The 20,262-nt window shown below is 42.7% G+C and overlaps 4 protein-coding genes across 4 annotated transcripts; 1 reads left to right on the forward strand and 3 right to left on the reverse strand.

Moving 5' to 3' along the window:
• Positions 1–1,007: 1,007 nt before the first annotated feature.
• On the reverse strand, positions 1,008–5,382 carry hapstr1b (HUWE1 associated protein modifying stress responses b). Its single transcript, XM_073467031.1, has 4 exons — positions 4,953–5,382; positions 3,278–3,358; positions 2,869–3,144; positions 1,008–2,765 (listed from the first exon to the last, which is right to left on the reverse strand). Exons 1-4 carry the CDS (start codon positions 5,146–5,148, stop codon positions 2,527–2,529), a joined length of 792 nt encoding a protein of 263 aa, XP_073323132.1. The 5' UTR covers positions 5,149–5,382; the 3' UTR covers positions 1,008–2,526.
• Positions 5,383–6,998: 1,616 nt separating this feature from the next.
• abcg2b (ATP-binding cassette, sub-family G (WHITE), member 2b) lies at positions 6,999–14,253 on the forward strand. Its single transcript, XM_073470529.1, has 15 exons — positions 6,999–7,150; positions 8,400–8,459; positions 8,564–8,681; positions 8,764–8,919; positions 9,270–9,427; positions 9,699–9,850; positions 9,980–10,072; positions 11,288–11,436; positions 11,712–11,863; positions 12,265–12,354; positions 13,002–13,126; positions 13,473–13,627; positions 13,752–13,841; positions 13,958–14,010; positions 14,106–14,253. Exons 1-15 carry the CDS (start codon positions 6,999–7,001, stop codon positions 14,251–14,253), a joined length of 1,851 nt encoding a protein of 616 aa, XP_073326630.1.
• Positions 14,254–16,294: 2,041 nt separating this feature from the next.
• On the reverse strand, positions 16,295–17,143 carry LOC141005496 (uncharacterized). The gene has a single exon (XM_073477351.1). The coding sequence runs from the start codon at positions 17,141–17,143 to the stop codon at positions 16,295–16,297; it is 849 nt and encodes a 282-aa protein (XP_073333452.1).
• A 1,675-nt stretch (positions 17,144–18,818) lies between these two features.
• LOC140994408 (lipopolysaccharide-induced tumor necrosis factor-alpha factor homolog) lies at positions 18,819–20,017 on the reverse strand. Its single transcript, XM_073464020.1, has 4 exons — positions 19,818–20,017; positions 19,610–19,741; positions 19,233–19,407; positions 18,819–19,154 (listed from the first exon to the last, which is right to left on the reverse strand). Exons 1-4 carry the CDS (start codon positions 19,876–19,878, stop codon positions 19,037–19,039), a joined length of 486 nt encoding a protein of 161 aa, XP_073320121.1. The 5' UTR covers positions 19,879–20,017; the 3' UTR covers positions 18,819–19,036.
• Between the last annotated feature and the right edge of the window lie 245 nt (positions 20,018–20,262).

Consider the following 20,262-nt stretch of genomic DNA (forward strand, 5'->3'; position numbering starts at 1 on the left):
TGAAGTCTGATTGTTGTTGACATATCCTTTCAACTTAAACGCAACCTTCCTGGCAGAGGTCACGAGCCCTTAAAACCGTCTGATATCCTTGCCACGGCAGGTCTGTCCTTATTATATGAATTGATTTTTAGCTTTAAAAGGTGTCACTGCCTAGGTGAAGTACATAACCACCTCTAATTACTCATCAGTGTGACAACAACTGCTCACTAATGCAATGAGTCATCTCAAATGGCATCTAAAATGCTACAATTTGAATAATTTTGTCATAATGGCTGGTGTGTCTTAGTATTCCTTACTTTTTGTAAGTGGTTCTCTTTAACCCCTCTGATGTTTGTTTCCTAACTCTGCACTTAAACGAACCTCCTCATGAGGAAGTAATTCTTTGAATGATCTCTTTGGAAGTGTAACTCTAGCGAGGAAAAGTTTACAGCTCACTGTTGGAAAGATCGAAATCTGTTTTGAATGCTCAATATTTTTCATCCATTAATTAACGTGCCAGTGCAGGTCGCCTACATGTGTTTAGCATCACAGGCTCTCTTCTGAGAAGGCAGAACAAAGTAGTCTGTGTCGCCCCCATGTGTTGACAAACTGAACTGGTCTCAAAATGTGTCAAAGTTTGTTGACATCCTTCTCTCACTGAACTCTGCTACACAGGAGAATAACAAACTTAGAAATACAGCAACTACAGTCTTTCCTTTATGGTTTGAGCCGTGGTGATTGATGGCAGAGTAACTGAACGTCTAGCTCTTTCATGCTTCAGATGATTAATAGCATGTTAACTGAGCCAGCTCTGAAATTGATAATATAGCTGAAAGTCTTAGGTTTTTCCACTTCATCGCACCCTTTATCCTTCCTTTCTTGAAACTCGCCCGAGGCAATTCATAGAAATATTACGTTTGAGAGTCGAGATTACCCGGCGCTGAAAGAAGACCACGTCAAGCAGGCGAAGCAAAAGAGTCCGTAAAAATCAAACACAACTGTGAGAAAGCTCAAAGACGACTTAGATAAACGCTTGTATTTTCTTTAATGTCAGAATTGTACATGGACATCCCGATGGATTTGCACTTCTTTTTACAATATGTACCACATATAACAGCACCTACATGTTATTTACACACATTACACAAGATTGTATCACAAAGCAGTGTGAAATTTGCAAAACAAGAGCCCCAAGCCTTGCTGAACCATCACGTCCATCCATGAGTTGGCTAAACAAAGTAAAATATCACAGCCCCCTTCTCGATCACAGACCATTCCCCCTTGTAAATTTCAAGGTTTAAAGCTGAAATCATAAGTGTTGTAACTCTTTAAATACAAGAGACAAAAAAGATGACAATGCAACACTTTATGTTCTCGTCAATGGGGCAAATGTAAACATTAATTAGGTAAAATGCAAGCTTGGAAACACTGACTGCTTTTTAAGCAAAAATGCAAGAACCAGTACTCAGTCAGTTGTGATGCTGAAAGGGAAACAGTGCGTTTGGATTAATTGTAAACACGACAATACTATGGGTTACAACGTGATTAGAAAATGGCAAATAACAATGCAGGATAAGGTTACTTAGGCAAAGAAATCTTTGTCGAAAATAAATCTTGCTTTACCATCTTTTGTTACCCCACTACTCAAAGTGTCAAAGTGTGTTATCTGTGTACACTGACAGACCTGCTTTGTGATAAAACCCTGGTTTAGGCTGCGAGGAGCAACTAAAGAAAACATAGGATGAATTTAAGTAAAACAGGAACTAATTTGTTCAAGTGGGTGCTAGATTTGCCAGAACCCCGCATCCACAAACACACACACTCTCACACAAACACACACACACACTCACTCACTCACCGTTGCACAACAACCAGAGATACTGTAGCAGCTTTCTCAAAGGCAAAGACAAGTACAACACAGTAAGTGGCAGTTCTGCTGTCAGAAACGCAAACACACAGAGCAGCAGCAGAATGAGAAACACACGCTGACAAGCGTTTTGAGTCAAGCCACACGGCAGGGAGGTGGTTCAAACTCCTGAAGAGTACGGGTTTCAGTCCAGTCTGGTTTGGCCAGCACTCCACAGAGGAGGAGGGGGAGAAAGTACGCTCGACAGTGAGGGGAAGAGAACTGCAAACAGTAAGCAACAGCCCGATTCATCTGATTAGCGGATGTGAAGCACAAAAGGCGCCCGGCCAAATAAACAATGTCTAAACGCAACATTCTGCAATATAAGGATTTCAAGTGTCACATGTGCTCACTTAGGTATCAGATCTACTGAGGGCAACTAAACAGGAAAGAACACTTTCTGGAAAAAGAACAGAACACTACTATGGAGCAGATAAGTGAGACAACAGAGGGGGATGAAAGAAAAATAAAGGGGGAGAAATGTGTCAGGTTGGTAATAGTTAAGTTCTTTTATTTGTAGCATTGCAACTAAGATGAAAAGGAGGAAGATTTCAATGGTTGGCCAAGGCATCAGTCCTCATCAGCTGTCCAGTCGGCCACCAAGGAGAGGACAGAGGAGGGATTAGTGGCGTAGGAAAAGTTCAGAGCATCCTGTTACGTTTATGAGTAGGTGAGTCTGTGATGACATCACTACAGGGGGCAGGGCCTCGTTTACGATTGGCTGTGGAATCCAAATGAAGTGCCATCTCCTCAGCGATGAAGGTGTTGAGGTCCACATCGTGAAGACCATTCCTGCGACGACTGAGGGACTGGGCAGGGTGAGTTGGGGAACCAGGAGGACCAGAACGCACAGAAATGCTTGCCATGGCACCACTAAGGCCTGGAAAGAAAAAAGGAAAATGTAAGGACACGTCCATTCAAACAAAATCTAGCATCTTACACAATGCAACACCTTGCTGCTGAATTACGGCATTTTGACCTACCATGCAGCGCTATGGCCTCCCTGAAAGGCTGCAAGTCAGTCTCCACTGAGCTGCCGGTCTCTGGGGCTGATGGTCGGCTTGCAGACACCATGGCAACTCTGGGTGGGGCACGAGCTGTCCGTGGAGGTGGTACTTTGCCACAGAGGAAGCTGATGAGGTCCTCGCGCCTGATAGTTCTTCTGCGTTTCTTAACCCATGCAATCACATCCTTATTCCTACGCTGGTAACCTAAGTGGATGCCCAGGTCATAGCTCCGTTGGTGAGCCTCCATGCTCTCTGAAAACAAAAAAGGACAAATGTTTTTTTTTTTGTAAATCTGGACACAACTTAAGTTCATCTGCAACAACCTCATTTACGAACAGCCAGTCAATCACAAGATGAGCAATAGTCGAGGAAAACTATTACTTGCCTTTGTACAGGTTAGTTACAGCTGTGGCTGCATTCTGGAAGGGCACCCAGAGAGAGAGGCCCTGCTGCTGACATACTCGATCTGCAAATTAAATTTAAGAAGTTAGTCCGCTTGCGATGATAACTTTACAATGCCATTGTCGCTGCAAAATCCCACACTCCCCTTCTCCAGCTCGTACTTCTTCATAACAGTCGGGAATGGGCTTTCTTGTGTCGGCCCGAAGAGGAAAAATAACTAGCGGGTGGTGTTATTAGAGGCAATGATCTTCAAACTCCTTTCACAGCCACCCAGCATCAAATATAATTGAAGTGGTCTGTATGAGTAACGTAAAGCTACAGAGCAGCGATGTGAGAAAAAGCAGCTTAAACAAAAGAACTGGCAGCTCCGGCTAAGGTTCCCGTTTAATAACATACAAGTACAAAGGCTCAGGGCCCGTCCAGTGCTCCACCACCAATCATCCTCACACACATTCAATTATACCACAAATCCTTACATCTAATCTACAGAAGCTGGCCATATGGTTTCCTGTCCATATGGCCTCCTCGACTGGTGTTGAGTTTAACTTTGTGGACGTGCAGCTGTGGCACAGTCTGAGCACACAGTGGAGGGAGCTTAGTGCAGGATGTCTGAACTAAGGGAGGGATGATGACTGCACTTGTGAAGTAGTTGCAAAATTAAGACAGCTTTAAAAGGGAAAAATGGTCTGTCTGGCAAAGCGACGAACAAAGCCATCTTAGACAAGTGTTACTCCTAATAAATGACTCACTGGTCACATTAACCAACCATGATGCCACCATTTAAAACAAAGACTTAAACGGGGCTCATGCTAATAGCAAAAGCTGACAGGCGAAGATTTTACTTCTATACTTTTTTTTTTTCAATCCTTTCGCCATTTTGTTCTGGATAATTACAACAATGCAGTCAACAGCAAAAGCCCCCCTTTGTTAGTGCGCAGGGATAAAACACATCTGTGCCGCTACTTATTAAAAGCTAAAAACACCACTGCGACGATGAACTATCGCTGCGTTTGACCGTCAACAAACTGAGTTGTTTTCAGTCGGCAAACTCCTCCCTGTGTATCGCCATTTTGACGAGCTAGGTAACTGTTAACGGTGGACAAAAACATTTTTTAGTGTGAGCCATGTTGTGTGCAAACAGAGAGAATAAATGTGCTGGAAGGAGTGAAAACACACGGCGCCGGGTCAGCCGGTGCTTTGTGGTCCAGTTGGCTCGGCCGCTGATCAATCCGTTTAGCCCGGGAGGACCTCTTGACAACTCGGGCCACTGAGCCGGATTCAGCTCTGTTGTCCCACATTCTGACACTGTGACCGGCTGCTAGCGTTGTCAGCAGGTTCGCGTTAGCTTCCGTCAGAGCTAGCTAACAAAACAGGGTCACGATATCGAGAAGAGAACTGCTGGACGCCCGATATCGTGCACAACTTGAAAAAATACACATTTTGGTGTCACCCAACACAACCGTAAAAACACACACACACCGCTAATTACGTTGGGAAGGAAAAGCTGCGAATGGCTAGCCTAGCCGAGCTAACCTAGCCAGTGCCCTTTGTGTCTCTCTCCGCCCAGCGATAACGTTAGCTAGCAGGATTAGCTTTCGTTAGCATCGGCTAGGACGGCTAGCTAGCTTAACTTCAACTTCGGTGTCGTTGGTACGGACCTTTGTAGAGCTGTGCTACCGCGGTAGCGGAGTTCTGAAAGAGGTGCCACAGCTGCTGCTGGCTTTGTTCCGTCTCCTCCTCGGTCGGATCGCGCTGTTCGGCCTCCGCTAAGCACTGCCGTTCCCACTTGGAGAACCAGTGTTCGGGGCCGTGCTCCTGGATCTCCGCTTCTCTCTCCTCCTTCCTCTCCTCCATAGCTAACGTTAGGCGTTAGCTATTAGCCTTTAAGCTAGACTTCGTGTGAAATACTGGTCTGTTTGGTTTCCCGAGGTGCTTCGCTGCCTTTCTCCTGTGTTCTATACGAGAAAAAAAACGTTTCACGACCCTTACACTCTATAGAAAAGGGGGAAAAAAACACAATTCCTGTTAGAGCCGCATTGTGAGCATTTTGAATTCCGCCCACACGCCCAGTGTAAAGCACACCACACTGAAGAACGCGATGACAACACCTTGGAATTTCTGGAACTGGCCACGCCCATTTTTCGATATGCTGAAAAGCCATTGGCTGCGGCGATTTTCTAGGCGGTTCTCGGTGCTGAACACGAAGCCTGATTGGACGACGGCAGAGAGAGAAAAAGGTCAGAGAAAAACAACGTTGATCAAACCAGGAGGCTCTTCTGCACTCTGCACAGCAGGGGGCAGCAGCGCCATGGACATGTGAAGCGCCACAGCATGGTCAGCACCGCAACAGGGTCAGCACCACAGCATGGTCAGCACCGCAACAGGGTCAGCACCACAGCATGGTCAGCACCGCAACATGGTCAGCACCGCAACATGTGAAGCACCGCAACATGGTCAGCACCGCAACATGTGAAGCACCGCAACATGGTCAGCATCACAACATGTGAAGCACCACAGCATGGTCAGCACCGCAACATGGTCAGCACTGCAACATGGTCAGCACCGCAACATGTGAAGCACCGCAACATGTGAAGCACCGCAACATGGTCAGCACCGCAACATGGTCAGCACGGCAGCATGGTCAGCACCACAGCATGGTCAGCACGGCAACATGTGAAGCACCGCAACATAGTCAGCACCGCAACTTGGTCAGCACCGCAGCATGGTCAGCACAGTTCACGGTGCGTACTGTGTGTGCAGGCTGCTTTTAGTCTGTGGCTGTGTTCATTATTTTTTCTTCATCCACTAGTTACCCAAAGTTAGCTGACGTAGCCATCATACATTACTGGTCCTACCAGCTCAATTAATTCAAGTTTTATTGCTTATCAAATAAACCTTTTATTTGCAAGAAAAGGAAGTGCATTGTATTATTCTTTCAAATATGTTTAAGGTTTTAATGTAATAAATAATAAAAAACTTTTTTTTATATAGCATCTTTAAAAAAAGAGTTTACAAAAAGCTTTGACAAACAAGCAAAAGCAGGAGACAAGAAGGCAGAACCAAAAATGTAAAACTATAAAAAGTCCATATAAGTCATTACAAGTTAAAGGAATAAAAGTGATTATACAGGTAAAAATCACAGAAAAAGAAAGAGTAATGTAAATAACAGAATAGAATCAATAAAAAAATATAAGAAACCGACAGCAGATGTGCTTTGAAATTTATGACAACAGTTTCTTAAAGGCCATTTTCTGGTCGACAGGCTTCCTAGAAATAGTAGTAGTCGTCGAAGTAGTAGTATGGTTTCCATCATGAGGTGTATTTCCCTGGATTTGTCTGGGTCTACCACAACGTGTGGTTGTTATGTGTTTTCAACCTGTCAAGGACAATCCCCTGCCTTTTACTCTCCAATGACCCTGACTACAGACAAGCACTATTATCACATAGCTCATCATAGTTACTGCTGCAGTTGAGAGGTTGGGGGTAGAAGGTCAATGTCACACTATCTTTGAGAGCATTGAAGGAGTCCAAAGATCATATGAGTTAATTACAGATCACATGATTGCTGATAACTTGATCTCTCACCTGGTTCTCCCTGTCAGACTGCACACGTCTCTGTATCAGACTGTCCCTCTGTGTCTCTTCCATCTTCACTTTCTGACTGAATTTCTGTCCTTTTGCTGGTAACTCTGCTCCCTCTGACGATGTCTAAGACGGAGCAGGTTGTTCGCGACGTTGAGGAGTATTTCCAGGAACGAGGGCCGACTGTCACATTCAGCAACTTGCACTATCGTGTTCAGGAGAGGAGGCTCTGCTGCAAGAGCGGTCCTGAAAAGCACATCCTCAAAGATGTGAGGTAGGATATGATACTCACACGTACCATTATATCTAGTTAAGAGCATTATTATTGGGTAGTGGCTGTCTGATAGCCTGTTAAAACCACCTGTAGGATGTGATTTTTTCTTTTTTTATACAAATGCTAAAAGTTATTAGATCACATGTTGTTGCACTTGCAGCTCATTTTTTCAAACATGTGCAAGTATTTTCACTCTTAAGGATATTTAACTCAATTTATTTGTGTTTTATTTCAATGAGAGGCTGAGAAGTAAGTAGAATATCTGGAAAACAGAGTCAAAGACGTTCTGACAACAATCACATCATAAGCCAGAGGGAAACCATCTGCAGTATAAATAGCTATTTTTCCCATGGCAGCGCTATCTGAGCTTTTTGTTTGTCCAGCCATTCAGGCAACATACAGAGGGATAAGTCAAGTAATCAAAGTATGAATGACATTCAAAAGGCTCCTAATCTGACCCCAAAGACTCAGCATTTGATGACCTGGGAATTGTCTTCTTCAGCTTTAATATAATTCTGTCTAAGTTCAAATATAACCTGTGATTGCCTGATTTATGAATGTAAAACTTTAAAACATAGACATGAGAATGTTGCAGCTCACATTATAAAGCTTCATCTGTGGCTTTTCTTGTATATCTTGCTGAGTTGTGTACATGATCTCAAATGTATCCAACAATGTTCCAACACAGAGAAATCCAGAACTTTAATCAAGTTTTATTTGGTCGCCTGTTGCTAAAACTTCCAGTTGGACATCAGATGATACGTCAGAGGGCGAAGAAGGAAGTCTCCCAATGTGACTAAATGTAATGTAATAAAAAACTTTAGTGCATTACCTCGTCTGTAAACATTTCTCTCTGACTCACTTCAGGTAGTTTTTATCAGGTTCAGCAATGGTGGTTGTGATCCCACATTACTTCTGTTGTTTATTAATGTTGTTTACATTGTTCTTGTTCTTTTTTGTCTATTTATCATATCTTGCTTTTTACTTGTTTATTATTATTGTTTTTATAAATGCTTCTCTACTTTTGCTGTCCCCTTTGCTGCTATAATATGGCAAATTTCCTCATTGTGGGACTAATCAAGAATTATCTTATCTTATCTTACTTCACGACATCATTAAACTAAGTCTTTTGCTTTTATTGGTTTGATTGAGAGAGTCCTAGCAGCAGAAACGACAAACTGTACTGTAGTGTGCATTTACAGTGTCCTCTGTGAAAAGACTGAATTCATTTTCTGATTGGTTGTTGCAGTGGCATCATGAGACCTGGGATGAACGCTATCATGGGCGCCACTGGAAGCGGTAAAACATCGTAAGAAACTTGTCCATGTCCATGCAAACACAGAGGCACGGTCTCACACACGTGTGCGACCCCGACCACATGAGTATTATTCATATTATTTCTCTTCCTGCCAGCCTCCTGGACGTTATCGCTGGTAGAAAAGACCCCGCTGGACTGCAGCATGGAAGAGTCCTGGTGGATGGCAAAGTCGTCACGTCTGAGCTCAGGCTCAGCTCTGCCTATGTGGTTCAGGTACACAAATACAAACATGCACACGCATTCTTTGAAAGTATTATACTCTCTGTGCCTAAGAGTGTACCCCATGTGCTTCCAGGACGATATCCTGATGGGCACTCTGTCTGTTAGGGAGAATCTCCTGTTCAGTGCCAACCTGCGTCTCAACCCCAAGCATCACTCCTCCGCAGATAAAAACAGCAGAGTCAATGCCATCATACAAGACCTGGGCCTCATCGACTGTGCAGACACTAAGGTACGTCGTTCAGACACACGCTGCATATCACTCGCTTTACAGCAGTATTTCATGTCTAGTGTGTTGGATTTAATGGTATCTGTGGGTGAGGTTGCAGACTGCAACCAACCAGACCTCCCTCACGTCACCCTTCCTGACGGTGGCCACAAAAAATGTGAAAAACGCAACAAATGACTGAATTTCCACTTTTGGGTGAACTTAGCCTTTAAAGTAGGCCCAAAACCAGTTCCTTAGTTAGTTTTCACCCTTGCTGTTGCTGAGCAGCAGTGTTTTTGTGTATTCATGTGTGTGTGTGTGTGTGTGTGTGTGTGTGTGTGTGTGTGTGTGTGTCTGTGTGTGTGTGCGTGCAGATAGGGACTGAGTTTCTGCGTGGCGTGTCTGGAGGGGAAAGGAAGAGGTGCAGCATCGGGATGGAGCTCATCACCTCTCCTTCTCTGCTGTTTCTGGACGAACCCACCACCGGCCTGGATTCAAACACTGCAAACTGTATCATCAATCTACTGCACAAGTAAAACACGATTACTAATTAATCTCACATTAGGGAACACGTATTCACACACAAAGATGCAAATGGCAACTGAAGCATACAATGCTGCTGAAGATGGAGGGTTCAAACTGTGGGCAAAGCACTGTTCACTGTCAGTTTTAATTAACATTAGCTTAGCTTAGAGCAGCCATTATTAATGCCCCATAAATCAGCAGCATCTTCACCATCCACTGCTGTCTTTGTGTTTTCTGTAACAATGTGGATGTTAACAAATGTGCTTCTGTGTGTCCAGGCTGTCCAGAAGAGGTAAGACTGTGATCTTCTCCATCCACCAGCCACGCTACTCCATCTTCAGGCGGTTTGACCATCTGACCCTGATGCACAAAGGGGAGGTGGTGTACGCAGGAGCAGCAGACCATGCACTGGAGTACTTCACAAACCTCGGTATGTGTGTGTTTCTTATAAAAAGTTGAGGACTTTGACTGGGAATGTGTAATAATATAACCTTTTTAAAATGTTGCATGTGTTGTTGTTTGGATTTATTTGCATTTGTGTGCGTCTGTTTTTGTACAGGCTACCAAATTGAGCCCTTCGACAACCCTGCTGATTTCTTTATGGACATCACAAATGGAGAGGCCAAATCCACATTAGAAGCTCTCGCTGAAGGTACACCTACACAAACGTTTAGGTATATGACACCGACAGAGGCTCTGAGCACGGGTTTAGGTGATTTGTGGGTAAGAATACCATCGAGGTGCCTTCATCATTGGGCTAAAATTGGTTGGAAAGTTTACATCAAGTCATTATTTCAACAGCATTTCAACAACTGTATTTACTTCCACCAAGGAGGTTATGTTTTCACCAGTGTCTGTTTTTTAGTTAGTTGGTGTGTCAGCAGGATTAAACAACAACTTCTGAACGGATGTGTCTTGGTCCAAAATAGAAACCATTAACTTTTGGTGCAAATCCATGAGATAGGGCATTTTTTTTCATATTTTTGTTAATTTCTCAGGGGATAATGCATGGATCTAAATGGAAAAATAAATCGTATTAAAGTGTCTGGTATCTTTAAGTGAGTACAAAAGGGGACTGTGCTCTACTGAGTGCCATTATAGTTTTAAAATGTAAAGTGTATCTATTAAAAAACCTGTCACACACATTAGATTAATGGAAAAAAAATGTAATTATAACTTTAACCTTTTAGTATTAAGGTTCTTGTGTTAGTTAAAAGTGATGAAGTCCCTTCTAAGTCCTTATGAGAAACTTTAACAGCGCTAATGTTAACATTAAGAACGTATGGACTGCTTAAGAAGGTTTTAAAAAAAAGCTTTATACATTTCTTTTTATTGATTAGAGCATTTTGAACACACTAACTTACCTATTATGTCATTGTTAAAGGTCCAGTGTGTAGGATTTAGGGCAGAAATTGAACATAATCTGAAGGATGGATCTGAAGAGGGCCTTTCCCATTTGTCTATGTTTTTAGCAATCAGTGGTGAGACAAGCGTTGTTCAGTTCAGTCCACTAAATCCCTCACACTGGACGATGCAATATTTTATTATGCACTTTATTAAGGCCTTACAACCTGATAACTAACTCTAATTACAAGGAGCTTAAGATAAAGCGTTGATCTCATGTCTGTCCAATAAGTATGAAGGTAGATGGAGGGAGGGAGGATTGTTGTGTATGTTCCTTGAGGCTCATTAGTAATGACAATACAAACAGGAAGTCATTTTGACGGCGTTCTTCACAAACAGCACTGCATTTTTCTCAAAATGTCAAACTTTTTTCATTTTTTAAGGACTGTTATAACACGTTTATTATACTGTCCTTATCTACAAAAAGCTGATGTATAATGGCATCTGTGTCTTTCCACTGAAGAGAGTAAAAACACGTTGGCAACCATGTACTGCCAGTCCCATCTGTACAAGAAAGTGCTTGAAGAGTTGGACCATGTGAACCAGAGCATTGCCGAAGGGGCTAGAGGTCAAGACAAGCCGGCAGAGTACGCTACATCTTTCCTCTATCAGGTCAGCCAACCCTGTAATTCAAAAAGTGGACAAAACATGTTTCTTATATTCAAAATATCATTATATATATATATATTTCAGCTCTCAGTTGTTGCTCAGTCTTAAATTAAGGTGAGTTTTATGATGTTATGTCGCAGAGATTGATAATGGTGCCAGCCAGCTATAAAGACAGTATACTGGGCTGCCAACTGAGTGAACCCTGTTCTTATCTGTCATCATGCCTATAAAAAATATTACCCTCTGTCTGTGTGCGTGTGTGTGTGTCTGTGAGACAGATGCGTGTGGTGTGTGGCAGGACAGTGGTGAACACTCTCAGGAACCCTCAGACCTCTTATGCCCAGTTGGCTCTCAACATCTTTTTTGCGATTCTGGTGGGACTCATTTATTACCAAATGCCTCTAAAACTGCCCGAGGGTTTACAAAACAGGTACTGTTCACACAACCTGCGGCACTGCAGCCAGCCTAGTTTTAACTCAGTGTGCGTGCTTTATTTTCACCTCTGCACACTCTATCTACTGTAAACATGACATCTCAAGGCCATATTTTACGAGAGGATTACATAATGAAAAGGAAGTTGTCAGTTTATTGTTTTAGAGGTTTTCATATTACAGTATTGCATGTGTTAGGCAGGAAAATGTGGTCAAAAGAGGTTAAGTGATGATGGTTGAATTCAATTAGATTTACAGTAAATGAGTGAGTTGAGAAGACAGGATGTTAAGATGTGGAAACAACTTTGATGATATCGTCATACTTGCACAATTCAAGGGACAAAACTCAGGTCAGACTGACATTTGCATCTGCATAACTCTCTCTCTCTCTGCGCGATAGGAGCGGAGCATTCTTCTTCCTTATCATCAACATGGTGTTTGGGAATCTCTCTGCTGTGGAACTCTTTATCAACGAGAGGGCGATCTTCATGTGAGTGAAAGATAACGGTTTATCAGTGCGTGTTAAAGTGCACATGTACATTTCTTAAGGCTGTCTCAACACTTTTGGTACAATCTGTCTGTGACCCATTCCCTAATTGTTTCTACAGGAGCTATAAATCTATAAATAGGCCATATAATAGATGTTTTTTACTCAGATAGGAAGCATAATTTCCTGAAACAGCTGGGTACTGCTCAGTAAACATTACTCAGGAGTAGAGTAACTATTTTTAGCTGCAGAATAATACACATTTGGTGCTTTAGTGAGTATTTCCCACAGCAGGAGAGTGAATCAAAATAAACTACAGTGCCCATGTTCATCTTTATGAGGGAAAGTGTCACCCAGTGCAATAACACAAACATGAGACAGCCTTCATGTATGTGTTTTTAACAGTTTGTGAAGAACAACAGAGCTTTCTTACACACAGGACAAAGCTGCAGTACATCAGGTCTTGGCTAAATAGATAATACTTGTTTGAAAGATCAATAAATTGTTGTTATTGTGTTTTTTTCATGCAGTTTTGTTGGCAAATAGAACATATTGAATATTATAAGCTTTATACTTTAATACAACAGTGGTTGTACAGTTAAACGTGACACAGGGCTCACAGTGTTTGTATTCATGTGTGTCTGTTGCAGTCACGAGAACTCGAGTGGCTATTACCGAACATCTGTCTACTTCTTGTCGAAGATCTTTGGTGACCTCATCCCCAACCGCATCATCCCCATCTTTGTATTTTCAGCCATCGCCTACTACATGATGGGTAATTCTCATACATAGAGGGACGCACACAACAAGAATACAACCTGTATTCTATAATGCAGAGGATGGATGGATGGATGGATGGATGGATGGATGGATGGATAGATAGATAGATAGATAGATAGATAGATAGATAGATAGATAGATAGATAGATAGATAGATAGATAGATAGATAGATAGATAGATAGATAGATGGATAGATTTTCTGTCCATTTGACGTGACACCACCATGTCTGACTCCACCAGGGAGACCTTATAAAAGCAAACTCCAGATTTATATTAAAATGCTCTTTCTTGTTTCATGACGTTTCTGTCTTTTCTGTTTACATATCCGCCACTCTTTCAGGGTTGAAGCCTGCCTTTGAAGCATTCCTGTGTTTTGCCCTGACCATGTCTCTGGTCAGCCTGGCAGGAGTTGGTCTGGCCTTCCTCGTCTCAGCAAGTGTATCTTCATTTGCCATGGCTAACATCCTCATCGCTCTACCCTTCGTCTTCATGATGGTGAGACGCCAAGACACAAGACATACAAAATACACATGGCTGAGATCATAATACTGTATGTACTCTTGTAGCTATATTATATACTTCCAGGGCTGTACTGTTCCCTCTCTTCCTCCCATTTCAGGTCTTTGGTGGTTTTCTTGTTAATCTCAATTCCATGCTGAGCTGGCTCTCCTGGCTGAAGTGGATCAGTATCTTCAGATATGGATTGAACGTAAGATATTAAAGCAGAAGGGTGCGGCTCTGAGAATGAGATCACTGGGGTTCAATTGAATCTGCTTTTATCTGTAGCGAGGAAATGGTTCAGCCCAGTCTCTTTGTCTCTCTCAGGCTGCATTCATCAACGAGATGTCAGGACAGTTCTTCTACGGCAACAACACTGTGTGAGTGTGATAACAGAGCCGCTCCTTCCAACACAATGACCCTCACACACACTCGTGCACACACACACACTGAGCCTCTCTTGTCTGTGCCGCAGTATCCCAGGGGAGCTGTTCCTGGAAGCCCAGGACATCGACTACTCCACGTGGGGCTTCTGGCAGAACCAGGTGGCTCTGCTGGGAATGGTATTGGTCTGCATGATCCTGGCCTACATACAGCTGCGACGAATCAACCGCTGGAAATGATGGCCGCCCATCTGTTTGTGTGTCTTCATCTTATTTATTTAACAAGCCTCAAATGAAACGCATCATTTGCAGGAAAAGGAACAAAAAACACATAATAATGCAAAGTAGCTCTATTCTATTCTATATGTGTGCTTCTTAATGTGTTTACTTAAATTATTATTTAGCATCAAAATAGTTGTTGAACATTACACATGTAATCTCTCTCTCTCTCTCTCTCTCTCTCTCTCTCTCTCTCTCTCTCCCTCACTCACGCTCTCACACATAAACAAACACACGTGTCGTAACATTTGACTCCCAGGCGGATAAGCTGCCACAAAGCACACTTGGTCTGTGCACGAGGGAATGAAAAGCAACAGCCGAGCCAACGTCTAAATCCTTACAAAGCTACTTAGAGCGAGGGAGACAACAATAATAGTCAGAGCACAAAGGTATTTCCTTTTTTTTATTAAAACCTTGCAGAACCAGTGACGGAATGTACCTTTTCTGATACAAACTTTATGCAAGTTTAACAAAAAGTATAGGGAAAAAGAAAGTGACAGAAAAGCTTTCGAAAATGATTCCCCAACAAGTTTATTTTATTCGCCTTGAGGAAAATCATATGACACCACTCGGTCTGACAGTAACACATACAGTATATCTTCAGTACCATCTTCTACCATCTCTTTATGGAGCATTATGTTTATATCGAGTGAAATATTCAAGACTGTTATAGCTGCAGTATGTTTTTGTGTATCATTTTACACACCAATACCAGAAGTCAGCATATTTTTAATCTTTGGAAACTTGTTTTGAATGATGTAAGTTGCGTAGCATAAGTTTGAAATTATTGTTGTAAGTTTTATCGGTGACCATTTTTTAAAAATTCAAATAAAGTGTAATTTTTAACTTGTTACTCATATTGTTGTTTATATAAAATGACGCAGACATGCCGCTGCAGGAGTCCCGCCCTGCGTCTAATCCTGCACTCTCACCTCGCCTTGCAGCACGGTCGGCGAGGAGCTCTTTCCCAGTGGATTACATGTAATCAGTTTAACCTCTGCACTCATTGGACGCTCATAAAATAGTGAAACTACAGATCAGCAAAAGAGAATCTTATCAACATGTGGTTTCACAGGTCACTGTGTTAGACGCCTCTTTCAGTCCAACTTGTTAGTTAAATAAACAACTCAAACGTTCTGCCAATAACCCAATAAGTTGTGATGCGCAAGTTTAAAACAAGTTTTCAAATGTGATCTTTTGTCGAATGTACAATTTTGCCCGGTGACCACTTGCTGTAATGCAACAGTCGAGGTCAATTTTAGATATGTCTGGGTTTCATATTTCTAAAACTTTCCTCAAGCCGAGGACAGGGATTTAAAAATCTGTGATGACATCACAACTCAAAGTCTGCCGGGCTGCATAACCAGGAAGTAAACACAGAAAACTTTTTTGGGGGTATACGCCAGGGGAGCAATTCTCATTGGCCTGCGCCATCTTTGTGTTTATTATCTTGTTCTTCTATATAAATCTATGGCTGTTAGCTAGCCTCTCGTCCATGAGATGCGCGCTTTCTTCTGTGCCGTGGCGGGTGTGGTTAGGTAGAAAGAAACTACAATAAAATCTGGGGGGAAAAAAGTGCCCTCTTGTTCCGCTGTAGCCGCAAGAAGCAGACATCTCCACAGACAATATCTCAGTAACTCACACCAAAGCTATTTACATGGATGAATAGAACTACAGGAAACATAATGAAGTTTTACTTCCCCTCTGACTCGGAGAAGAAGAAGGTCAAACAAAATATACAGAAATAAAGCTGCACTTGCCAAAATTCTCATGAAAAGTTCAACATTGTCGCAGTGGATGAATACCTGAGCTGTAAAATAATGCAGTTTTCTTACTGATCCTAGAAACAAACACAAGAGAAACACAAAGCAGCAGTAACACGAGCACATCTTCAAATAGCAGCTAGCCGACACAGAAACAAGACTTCAGTTCAGTTAAAACTTCAGTTCACTCTCAGGTTGGGAGGTGACACCTCAGTCGAGCAGCGCTTCTTATTTTGCCCTTAGAAAGTTTTCACGCCGCTCGCACTCTTACTCAGGCTCATTCCCACAGTCACTGGTGTGTTCTCCAACCCACGCAGCCACTCTGTACACTTCAGCACCACGCGCTCATCCACACCGTAGTCCTCCTCTTCCTCGTACTCCACATCATCATACTTATGTTGCTCGTTCAGCAGTGAGATTTTCACTATGGAGCTTATGTCTCCGAGTTCAGCCTCGATGTTGTTTTTAGCAGCGACTCTGCTGCCGTTTGAACTGCTGTGTCTCTGTGTTGCTGTTTGATGCCTTTTAGAGACGTTTTCCCTCCTGCGTCTGGACTCTGAGGTGCTTCCAGAAACACCGCCTCTGCTTCCGGCGTTCCTGGACGCAGAGTGTTGATGTCTCTCACTGTTCCTCCGCTGCAGCAGCAGAACAGCCTCAGGTGTGAGAGTCAGTGTGAAACGGGCCTCCTCCTCATGCCTCGAACTCATCTTCACCTCTGGTTCACTCTTCACAGAGCTCTGCCGCTCATGTTTGTGCTGCTCTGTCTTAGACAGAGACTCGCCCGAGCTGGAGGCGGTGAAGCTGTCTGTTTGTGATGAAGGCAACAATCTGTCCCTTCTCTTTACATGCAGCTCTGCCCCCGACACTCCCCCACACTTGGCGGTTGGCAGATGACTCCTGGGTTGGCTTTTCTTCCCCAGCTGCTTGAGGTTCGAAGCCAGTCGCTCCTTTACAGAGCTGCCTTTGTCGTCTCTTTGGACCTTCGTCTTGGTCGCAGTCGTCGTAGATGAACTGTTGTTGATAGGTCTCTCCTTCATGGTCAGACCTGATACAGAGCGTGCAATCGACACAGGTGGGATGAATGGCATTTTGGCAACACACAGGATCAAATAGGAGAGGAGCTCAGTTTTGCGTTTGAAGTGCTGGAAGAAGAAAGAAGAGGACACTAAGGCGGAAACTGATTGACCGAGGAGATGCCTTGATGCATCCTTGGCCATGCAGGGGTCAGCAGTGCGTTGCTGCCGGGATCCACCAGTGCTCACCTACCCTGGGATGGCAGACGACCTGACAGCGTCTTATACCTGAGCAGCAGGAGGGCGTGACATGACGTGTATGACCTCAGGAGGAGGGGAGTGAAGGGTTTCGCTGCAACTCAAATGCTCATTACTCTGCAGCTCAAAGATCTAAAATAAACCCACACTTCTAATCCTGTGGTGTCATCAGCGAGGGCACGTTTACTACACACACATGCAGGCCTAATCCACACAGGCTCACTTAATGACTGGACAGAAAGTAAAAGGGAAATCAGTATCTGTGGCAATGGTAACACCTGTGGAAACCAAGTCTGACTTCATTCATGACCTTCAATGTAGTGGTTTGACTAATCAATAAATAAATAATTGACACAAGGTCCACTTACTAGCTTTTCCCCACAGCGATCAACTGCATCTCATGGTCTTCATCAGCAGATGGACAAAGCTAAAACATCAGTCTTAAAGTTTTCTCTTTAATCTACACTGTTGTCATCGATCATGAAGGCTAAAGAGTGTTTTAAAAAGCCACGGGTCATTGTTCCCTGTGTTTCGGAAAAGATTAAAATTGTGAAATAATATATGTGTATTGAGCTAATTAGCAAAAATTACGATTTTGTCCAAACAAGGCGCATCGTCTTGGGTGCAACAAACCAAGCTGATCCTTTAAACTTGCACATTTTCTGGACCCAATGAAAAACAGGCTCAATAGAAGTCACACAAACATTTGTAGTCAACACAGTACAAATATCGAGCTATGAAATAAAACCACTGAAAACCACTTTACAGCCAGCCTATCAAATGAATGTTAACACTTTCACATAAAAAAAAGTTTCAAGAAAAGTTCAACAATCCCTCTCAGGAAAATCTACAATCAAAATATGTTAAAAGTAATTTTTTATGAAAAAAAACTGCACAAGATCTAAATTTGGCTGCATGATTCTTCATTCAGGTGAAAAAAAAAAGATTTGTTATTCATTTGATAACTGAAAATTCCTCAACAAGTATTTACGTGTACACATGTTGCAAATCATCCTCAAACCAATTACAACCCAATCCAATGAAAAATAAGCAACTGGTGAAGCTTAAAATAAGAATAAAAAGAATCAGAGAGCCAAACTTCAAATATGTATAACTAAGAAAGTCTTCAGAGTACAGCTATAGGATTTTGCAAGGTGCCATGAATGTAATAGAAGTTCATCATAATCCACAACATGACCTGGGCGGCCCTAAAATAGCATGAAATGACCCCTACTGCAGAACAAAGGACGGTCTGCAAGTGCTGACTTCAGAGAAACTAAACCTTTGCATCTGAAGCTCAGCGTGTAAAAGATGTGGAAGGTCGAAAACAAAAGTCGCTACCCTTGAGATGCCGCTCGCTTCACACGGGTGCTGAAGGTCATTAAATGTAAGATTATTAGTTTGGAACAAATACACACAGTCCACTCATATCTAAGCTTAACATTTGTTCCTGTTGTGTGCTCTTCTTTCATAAGACAGGGACCATGAAATAGATATTGCCACAACAAACATTTATTTGATATGATTTTGTTACAAAACATTAAAATATTGTTAAAATTCTCTAAATCCCACACGACTGGAGCTAACATGTCTCCTCCTTATATATTATACATTTACATCTATATATTTTAAGTTATCCTGACCAACTCTGACACAGTCATACATTTTACTGCTTTAGATTAAACTGTTGGTGGTTAAGCTTGCGTGTGTTCATTCACAGCATGTCTTCCTGTGTATGTGGAGGACCCGGTGACAGCGAGGACAACTGTGATAGGCATCCTTGAAATATTTCACAAAGAATGGAATCAGGCAGCATCCGAGCAGCAACCTGTGAGACACAAATTACACGTCAGTCTTTGCCATATTTAAAAGGATTGATGTTGGGTTTTAGCCATTTGAGTCTCACCCGCATAACACAAACACAAAACACACGAGCCACGCGTGAGCCCCGACTCTGTAGGAGACCTGCGTGGTGACCTGAGTCTGACAGGCGGGGCATGATGTCAGAGCTGGAGAGCGATACAGCTGTGTTTCATAGCTCACAAACTTCGGCCTGGGAGTAGACAGAGGGAAAGCAGACGCTGGAGAGAGGACATGGGAAGACCATCAACACTTTAAGGCCCCCTAGTTTTGAACAATACAACACCATTAATTAACAGACACCTCCAACTTAAAATGTTACTGAAAATCTACACTTGAGTCTAAAAGGAAAGATATCACAAAGTTCTGAGCTCAGAAAACGTGACATGTTCAAAATGGAGGCAGCGATCAGTGAGCATGTACCTGACAGAGATGATGGGACTTGGGTGGAGCAGCCAACTCCGGGAGAGAAGGAGAAGGAGGGAGGTGGTGGTAGAGGGCTGAAAGGCGAGTAAACATGGTAGATCCTCTCATCTCGTCCTGTTTGACTTTCACCTGAAGAAACAAATGCACACACGTTTCTTTTGACTGAGAACTCTGTGAACTCAGCAGGTTTGAGAGAGGACTTTACCTGGTAAGAAGTACGGTGGAGGTGTAGGAAACGCCTCATCCGCTTTTGGTGTTGACTCCATTTGATTTTTTTTTTTGATGTACCACACAAAAAACTGAGCGAGAATCTGAGTATGTTTTGGTGTTTGCAGCCGGCAGCAGGTCGTCTGTAGGTCCACCAGGTGCGATTGAGAGATACTAATTGAAACCTCCTCTGATTGGTCAAAGAGCCCACAAGTCACAGGCAGGATGATCTTTAAACTGAGGCAGCAGTCATTTAAAGGTCATTTTTTTAAAAAGTTGCACTACCTTCCTAATGTTTAAAATAACAGAGATTGTGTGCACGTAATTTTGAGGCATTTTCATTGATGTCTTTGGATTTTAAAAAGTTTACGTGATGACAAAAAATGCTAAAGAATAAAGTCTGTGTGTGCAACAGTAAATCCTTGCCACTTGCAGTATGATTG

The sequence above is a fragment of the Pagrus major genome, chromosome 1, assembly GCF_040436345.1.
Source record: "Pagrus major chromosome 1, Pma_NU_1.0".
NCBI lineage: Eukaryota > Metazoa > Chordata > Actinopteri > Spariformes > Sparidae > Pagrus > Pagrus major.

What these genes read in the sequence shown, in the direction of transcription:
- LOC140994408 (XM_073464020.1), bottom strand. Translation starts at nt 19,878, where the DNA reads ATGGAGTCAACACCAAAAGCGGATGAGGCGTTTCCTACACCTCCACCG. An exon ending in TCCACCGTACTTCTTACCAG is followed by an intron (nt 19,742 to 19,817) that starts GTAAAGTCCTCT and finishes TTGTTTCTTCAG; the next exon opens with GTGAAAGTCAAACAGGACGA. An exon ending in TTTGTGTTTGTGTTATGCGG is followed by an intron (nt 19,155 to 19,232) that starts GTGAGACTCAAA and finishes TGTGTCTCACAG; the next exon opens with GTTGCTGCTCGGATGCTGCC.
- abcg2b (XM_073470529.1), top strand. Translation starts at nt 6,999, where the DNA reads ATGTCTAAGACGGAGCAGGTTGTTCGCGACGTTGAGGAGTATTTCCAG. An exon ending in CACATCCTCAAAGATGTGAG is followed by an intron (nt 7,151 to 8,399) that starts GTAGGATATGAT and finishes TGGTTGTTGCAG; the next exon opens with TGGCATCATGAGACCTGGGA. An exon ending in ATTAGAAGCTCTCGCTGAAG is followed by an intron (nt 10,073 to 11,287) that starts GTACACCTACAC and finishes TTTCCACTGAAG; the next exon opens with AGAGTAAAAACACGTTGGCA.
- hapstr1b (XM_073467031.1), bottom strand. Translation starts at nt 5,148, where the DNA reads ATGGAGGAGAGGAAGGAGGAGAGAGAAGCGGAGATCCAGGAGCACGGC. An exon ending in TGTAACTAACCTGTACAAAG is followed by an intron (nt 3,145 to 3,277) that starts GCAAGTAATAGT and finishes TTTTGTTTTCAG; the next exon opens with AGAGCATGGAGGCTCACCAA. An exon ending in GGAGGCCATAGCGCTGCATG is followed by an intron (nt 2,766 to 2,868) that starts GTAGGTCAAAAT and finishes TTTTCTTTCCAG; the next exon opens with GCCTTAGTGGTGCCATGGCA.
- LOC141005496 (XM_073477351.1), bottom strand. Translation starts at nt 17,143, where the DNA reads ATGCCATTCATCCCACCTGTGTCGATTGCACGCTCTGTATCAGGTCTG.